Source organism: Dendroctonus ponderosae, unplaced genomic scaffold, assembly GCF_020466585.1.
Source record: "Dendroctonus ponderosae isolate FM_Combo_2020 unplaced genomic scaffold, Dpon_F_20191213v2 Dpon_F_20191213_11, whole genome shotgun sequence".
NCBI lineage: Eukaryota > Metazoa > Arthropoda > Insecta > Coleoptera > Curculionidae > Dendroctonus > Dendroctonus ponderosae.
In genome coordinates, this window is record NW_026017213.1 from 4,255,221 (window position 1) to 4,262,952 (window position 7,732).

The window sequence follows — 7,732 nt, forward strand, 5'->3', positions numbered from 1 at the left end:
GAAAGTTTCGCTTTTGTGTTTCATCGGGAAAGTTTTGAGAGAAGTTTTCTAATTCACTTAGACCGCTTTTCCAAGTGAAGATTTTGGGAAAGAATTGGGTTTGTTTGGGTTGACATCGGTTGGCATCTTGAAAGTTGTCGCTTTGTGCCTTCATCAGGGTTTTTTTGGGCATTTTTTGTTTCTATGGTATCATCAGGGATTTTTTGAGAAATTTTCACATCTCATCAAGTTCTTGGCTCCATTTAGAATGACTTTCAAACTGAGCACGCTAGAGACTTAAACTGAGCGATATTTTGTAGAGCACATTTCGTTCTAAGCGCTTTGAAAGTTTCGTTTTTGTGGCATCATCAGAGATTTTTTTACAAATTTTTAAATTTTTTAATTCCGCTGTCATAAAAAGGCTCTCTTGAGAAATTAATTGACTCCATGCAGGTAAAGACAGATACTTCAACCTAGCGGCATTTTGTAGAGCAGGCTCGGTTGTAAATTCTGTAAAAATTTCGGTTTAGTGACATCCTCAGGGATTTTTTCAGTAATTTGCAAAGTCCATCATTTTTCTGCCGCTCTTCTACAAGGGCGCTCTATAGAAATCAATTGTTTGCATCGTGATAGAGCTTGCTTGCGCTTAGTGATATGTGGTAGAGCACAGTCGGTTGGATATGTGATGAAAGTTTCGATTTACTGCAATCCTCGGAAATTTTTTCAGAAAAGTTTTAATTTGCTTAGTTTTTTGGGCATTTTAGGCACCGCTTTTTACAGGGATATTTTCAAAAATGAATTCCTTCCGTACTGGAAAAAGCTGAAAACGTGGGTTCAACGACTTGAAATAGGGCAAAGTGGACTGTATATGCGCGAATGGTTTCGTTTCTATGGCATCATCAGGGGAATTTTGACAAATTTTCTGATCTTCCTCCCTTCAGCAAACCATTTCTTCTACACTGATAAAACTGCGGAAGAGTCTTGAGCTTTTGGGCTTGGGATTTTATCGAGTTTGTCTGTTTTTCTATCTAGTGAAAGTTTGAACTTTTCTCAGATGTTCAACAAATTCTTTTTGCCCCATTTTCTAGAAATCAACATCCTAAAAAACTCTAGTAAATGGCGTGCAGAAAAAATGCAGAAAATTGTTAAATAGAATCAAAGGAGACGGCCTCTGATAAGCTTGAATCCTTGGCTAAATCGGTCGATTCTGTTGGAATATCCCCTGCCTGGCAGGCAGGCAGGTAAATATCTTCTATTTCCTCCACGGTGTAAGCGAAGAGCGTACGGAAGCAACCAACATCTGTCTGTACAGTTAGAGGGTGATTCAATTGGTTGTCGAGCGCGCTAATTGAGTTTTGCATATTTTTCCCATTCAAACGCAACAACAAATACGAATTAGCATAAACAACGTGTGTTGTTGGGCTAAGACAACATTGTGAACAGGCCGAGGACGTATTGTTGAAGTGAAAAATCCAAATGGGTGACGTCAAAGTGCCAAGGTAACATCATCAAGCTTTCTAGAAGGCGACATTTCTTACCAGAACGTCTAATAGTCCATCTTCTTCTGGCTAATGCCGCAACTTCGATCGGTTTACAAGCATTATTTATCGATATTAGTTATGATCATCGCATGCAACTTTATATAGAAAGTTATGCTGTTTTAATGTATTTATAGCGCTCGGCGATCGCTAATAGCTACTTATTACGGTTTTCAACAAAGACTAAGTGGTCTTTAGTTTATGCATGAAGGATATTTTCAATTTACGACACCACGATTATTAACGTCTTGGGCTCAACTAACTGTAAACCGTTTTGTTTTTCGCTCTGCTAGACAACTTGTACGTGCATCCGTTTAAGTCACTCCTGATGATGGTGCAGCATCACTAAGAATTCACATCCGAATCAGAAATGTTTCTTGAAAAGTTTTTCGCCTTTTGGTTTCTTCCATTCTGATGAAGCTGGAGACTCGTGCTCTGAAAGTTTTCATCAGGGGATTTCTGAGCATTTTCAAACTCTATCACGAGGCCTTATTTTAGCAATAAATTGCTTCCATTCTGATAGAGCTACCATCGGTGTAGGCTTGGAAGCTTTCGGTTTAGTGGCATAATCAGGCAATTTTTGAGAAATTTTTAACTTTGGCTCGCCGTTCTTCCACAGGGCTCGCTTTTGGAATAAATTTCCACCATTTTGATAGATATTTGCGTCTAACCAAATTTTGTAGAATAGAGTCAGTTGTATAGAGCCTGAAAAATTTTCGAGTTTTTGACTCTGCTCCTGTACACAGGCTCTCTTTAATAATGCATTGTAGAGGGGCTGGAGACTCGCCTATAGGGATTTAGAGAGGTTTAGAGCGCAGTCGGTTGCATATGCTCTGAAAGTTTCGGTTCAGTGACATCATTAGCGATTTTTTGAGAATTTTTTTGGCCCTTGTTATTGATTTAATCATATTTTAACTTCGTTTTTCTACTGTGAAAAAAGCTTTTAAGGAATCTCTCAAAATTTTGCATTTCTCTTCAGTCTACATTCATTTTTGTATTGGTCGAGAAACTGCAGTTAAAACATTTTTTGAAGAAACCGCATTCCCTGCATATAATTTAGTTAATTCTTCAAAGAAGTGAAGCAAATATGGAAGAAAGAAAACAGACTTCTCTTTTCTTTGATGCGCAATAATTGCAAATCTTAGGAAGGAACATCAATTTAGAGTAGTTTTTCTCAATTTGTGCGCATCAAAGTTAAAAAGCTGAAGAAATTGATGAAGAAACTGCTCGCTGAAGATTTTGTTGTTGCTTGCTGCTTATTTCTCGAGCCTCCATGTTGTGAAAATGTAGCAGTTTTAAATTTTTTCTTACGAAACGGTATCACCTGATGATTTAAAGATCTTCAATGAGAAGTTTTGTTAATTTCTCGAATCTTCAAATTCAGATCTGAGGCAACTGGAAAGATTTGCACTTTGCAGCATTTTTTCTTAATTTTCGAGCTTGAAAGTTCAGAAAATGAAACCATTTAAACATTTTTATGAGGAAACTGCCTGCAGCAGACTAAATTGTTCTTCGTCGCTCATTTTTCGATTTATAATTGATAAAGAAAACGATTCCATTGTCGTGCACTACTCATTTTCTGGTCTCAATGTGGAGACACTGAAGAATCTGCATCCGCTGAAGATTTTAGATCGATTCTCCCAAGGCTCACCGTTCATAATCTGCACCCTCAATCTTTCATAGAAGAAAAAAGATTGCTTGAGGACTCAACTCATCAGGATCGAGTCAAGTTGGTCAATTCATTCATATTAGATTTGAATGGACGCCAATTTGTTTTAAATCATTTTTCGTTCAACTTGGTGCAATAATTGGAAATCTTATGAAGAAACTGGAATTTTAAAAGGGCATTGACGCTTACCTTAAGACATTGTAGTGGCAATGGCATCCTTTATGACCTGTTTTGTATGGTTCTGTTTAGAGCACGTATTGTTAATTAGTGTTTAGTGGCGAAAGGCTGGTTAGCTGAAGAAAAGTGGCCGCTGAGCCACTAGTATGTGTTGCAAGGCGCCACTTTATTTAGTCTGGGCGCAGCTTGTTATGCATAGATTTCTGACCCCGATGTCGGTGAGTAAATCGTCTTTTTTCCATATAAATATCCCCGATCTGATGTCGCCTAAAATGGAATTGGCGCAACCGTGTAGACGCAGCGTTGACATTGCAAATTTATCGATTTGGCTTCTGGGTGGAGGGCGCATATGTTTTCTAACGATCGTATTGCACACTTTGACTTTAATTGACGCTGTTTCGAATAGAAGGAAAAATTGCGATTGCCTGCGGCCGTATGTTGGCCAACGTTGATGGTGTTATTAAATTGATTTCACTTCATTGAGCGATTGCAGTTAATGGCATGTCGCGTCCAATAAAGCGAGCGGAGCTAACGAGTCACTTTATGCGCGACCACAATTGATTCAGGCGGAAGGTTTTCCTCGTCCTCCGCTCTGCCGGGGCAGCTTTTCTGCATATTAGTACAAATTACGGATCATAGTCGAGATGTGCCTGATGAGCCTAATCAAATAAACAACGAAGCCAATGCTCTTTGCTGGCGCCTTAAATGCCCTCGTAATAAGCTTTTATAAGGCGACCAATTAGTGCTGCGATGACATACAGGGAACTAATGAGCGCAATTAGTCTTGGCCGATTGATGGAAGGCACAAATTGCGTTCGTTTTTTCTTAGAGGGATTTTCGCTATGTTTTCGACCGGCGTCGGAAGAAATGAGTATCGTATTAACCGTATGATTCATTCCTTTCTCCTTCAGATGTTCGGCGAAACCTAAATAAAGACCCCGAGCGGATTCGTTGGCCTTTCGGTTCTGGGCCGTGACATCATCATCCTCATCATCATCCTCGACTTTATATGCGAGGCGAACCGGACGCGAAGAACCGGAGCAATGGCAAATTCAGTTATCCGGGCATTAGGGCCGACTCGGATGACACATTTTTACTAATAAAAACGTTAAAACGTGTGGGGAGAGAGTCTGGGATTTGCCGAGCAAACTCCTCATTGCTACAAATCTCAGATTATTTGGCGCTTTGAGTGTGATTGTGTCTTGATCTTGCAAGAAATGCGAGAACAAGACCAAGACCATGTCCTGCAAGACCTCGACTTTTGCAAAAGTCTTGCGAGAGCTTCGAAAAATATAGTTAGTATTTAATTAATATAATTTGGAAAAGAAAGTTAGTTAGTCGCAAGGGCCGATCCAGGGGGGGGGGCATGGGGGTCATGACCCCCCCCCATTCAGTTCTCTATCCAACGATGCTAAAACAAATTCTGTGGCTCGAATGGTTCTTGAGAAACTTCGAAAAAAACAGCGTCATGTTCAAGTGGATTTTGCAACTCAAAAAAAACGCAAATCTAAAACTTCTTGAATTCAAACATTTTTTGAGAAAACTGCCAACATTTCCTTATCGACGGTTCACTTGCTAAAAAGGCTATTTATTTCTCTCTAGAATGACCTACAAATGAGCGTTCTTGCTCATTTTGCCTCCGAGATATCAGCAAAAACGAGACGGAAAACACGAAATTTTGGCATAATCTTGCACCTAAGTGTCTGATATTGAAATTTCGCTTTCTGGGTCAAAAGCACTCGAGTTTCCTCACTCACGTTGTTGACTGAATCGACTTTTCAATTCTCTATCCAGCGATGCCAAAACAAATTCTGTGGCTCGAATGGTTCTTGAGAAACTTCGAAAAAAACAGCGTCATGTTCAAGTGGATTTTGCAACTAAAAAAAAACTACGCAAATCTAAAACTTCTTGAATTCAAGCATTTTTTGAGAAAACTGCCATCATTTTCTTATCGATGGTTTACTTTCTAAAAAGGCCATTTATTTCTGCCTAGAATGATGTACAAATGAGCGTTCTTGCTCATTTTGCCTCCGAAAAATGAGCAAAAACGGGACGGAAAACATGAAATTTTGGCATAATCTTGCACCGAAGTGTCTGATATTCAAATTTCGCTTTCTGAGTCAAACCACGTTACGACTGAAGCGAGTTTTCAGTTCTCTATCCAACGATACCAAAACGAATTCTGTGGCTCGAATGGTTCTTGAGAAACTTCGAAAAAAGCAGCGTCATGTTCAAGTGGATTTTGCAACTCATGAAAACATGAAATTTTGCAATAATCTTGCGCCACCCTTGCACAAAACGACGATAATTTTTCTAATTTCATAGACAACAGAAGACTGTATTTTTCTACATAACCCCCCCCCCTGAATTTAAAGCTGGATCCGCCCCTGGTTAGTCGTCAATATTGCCTAGATAATATTGGTTACTCATCGACGAACTTAGTGTTTGAGCCCCTTTTGTTTGTCCCACTACAAGGTGAGATTGTTTCATAGAGTACTCTTTTCGACTGTAGCTGAATATCTAAAGTCTGTACGCTATAACTTTGGTCGCACGTCATCAATCGTCGGTCCAGCGTTGTTGCCACGCTCGCCATAAATTATGTATATAAACATCAATACTATAAGCATTCTTAAATTGTCTCGCTTTACAACATAAGTGCACTTATTAAATAGCAAATAGTCTGAAATTTTGTATTGATTAGGATTATGTTTTAATTTAATTATTATTAAATTTATTTCGTCTAATTTTACAGCTATATAAAAGCAAGACATGCAAGAGTCTTGCTGCAAGACCAAGACCAAGACCAGGCAAGTCTTGGTGTTGATCTTGCCTTGCTCATCACTAGAAACGAAACTGATCAATCATCAAAGCATCAATCCAAGCAAGCATTCTACATTTGTAATTTCTGTGATCTTAAGGTCGCAAACAGATGCTACAATAATTTTCTTTCTTTTTTAATTGTACATGCTTTCCTGACTGTGTTTCAATTCCAAATCAAAATCAATTTCTGGGCTTCAGTCATTTATTGTCTATTTATCAATTGAAAACCGTTTCGGTGTTTTCCACCATCATCAGTTTCAATGTGTAGCGTTGTTGCTACTTTAAGCCTTGGCATATATTTCTTTTTTAAGCCTGCGTGCAAGCTGGCAACTACGCAATATGAAACTACGTTACTGCCAAAAAGCTTGAGGCAGATTTCCGCGCAGAGGCGTGGCTTAAAACACGCCCTAACCTTACCAAAACTTTACAAGTTTCGACTTTGAAGTCGCATTTCTGAGCAAAATCAATCAGAAAAATTATGCTTCGCACATTCTGCGAACATTTTAACCTACAAAAATATTTATTTGCATGTTGCAGGAATGGAGGCACTGGAGAATTGCATACGCTGTTGGGAGAACGCACTGTCGATCTACCGGGACAAAGACAGTGGCGGCGGCCAATTGGCGATGCTCAGCACGGAGGAAACCGGCTTCTGCAAAGATTTGCAGCTGCTTCTGGATTCAGCCATCGAGCTGCAGGTGAGACTGCGATCGGTTACCTGGCGGGCAGCACTGATGTTTCTTGCCCATGCAGGAAAATTCGGAAATCCTGTTCTTGGACGAGAGGTCGGTGCTTTTTCGTCCGGAGAGCGCACGCGACGTCAATGGTATGGACACGGACTTTTCTGGAGGAGAAAGCTTTGCTTCCGCCCAAGACCAGGTAAGGTCAAGAAGCTGAAAAGCGTCATAAAATGCCCAACATTTTGGTTTTTCTTCCATTTCCTAATAATTAATTATTCTAATAAAAACCGAGAAGCAAACAAGTGAAATTATTACTTATTATCACATCTAGGAATGTTTTCCGGGCTTTGAAGCCATGGTCTATGGGAATTTCTTCCTGACGTTTCGTCCACAACTGCGGTGGACATTATCAAAGGCGATGAGGCAGTGGGCGAAGTGATCTCCCGTGCTTTTCGACTGGTTTAAGACTGGTTCAACTGGTGGATTCCCCGTCGTATTTATGCAGCCCAGCTGTGTGTGCGCATGCGTGGTGGATGGGTGGGGGTTCAAATGCTTCGGCGCACACGCTGTTTGGCGCAAAACGCGCTTCCAATCTGCTTTGAGTGCCGTAATTTCTTTTTTTCTGCTAAAGTTGTTTTGGTGTTTAAATATTTCGATGGCCTCTCTGGTGAGTCTCGGGTAGTATCTTTCGGATTGGTGCAGAATGTCCACTTCGTCGAAGCGTATTTGGTCTGCTACTGCTGATTTTTCTGTTTGTCGGGAATTTTAAATTTTTAAAGGTACAAAATACCCCGGTTACCCAAATTTCGGTGTCTACACATGTTCTCTCGGTTATTAATGGTAATAGAAAATGTGCTGTTTACTCAACA

General features: G+C 40.0%; 1 protein-coding gene across 1 annotated transcript in view; it reads left to right on the top strand.

Moving 5' to 3' along the window:
* Positions 1-7,732, top strand: part of LOC109534737 (mitoguardin) — a gene marked incomplete in the record, with an annotated part of 47,810 nt that overhangs the window by 37,618 nt on the left and 2,460 nt on the right. The window contains 2 exon segments of the mRNA XM_048662676.1: positions 6,721-6,881; positions 6,937-7,062. Coding sequence (XP_048518633.1) covers positions 6,721-6,881; positions 6,937-7,062 — 287 coding nt within the window.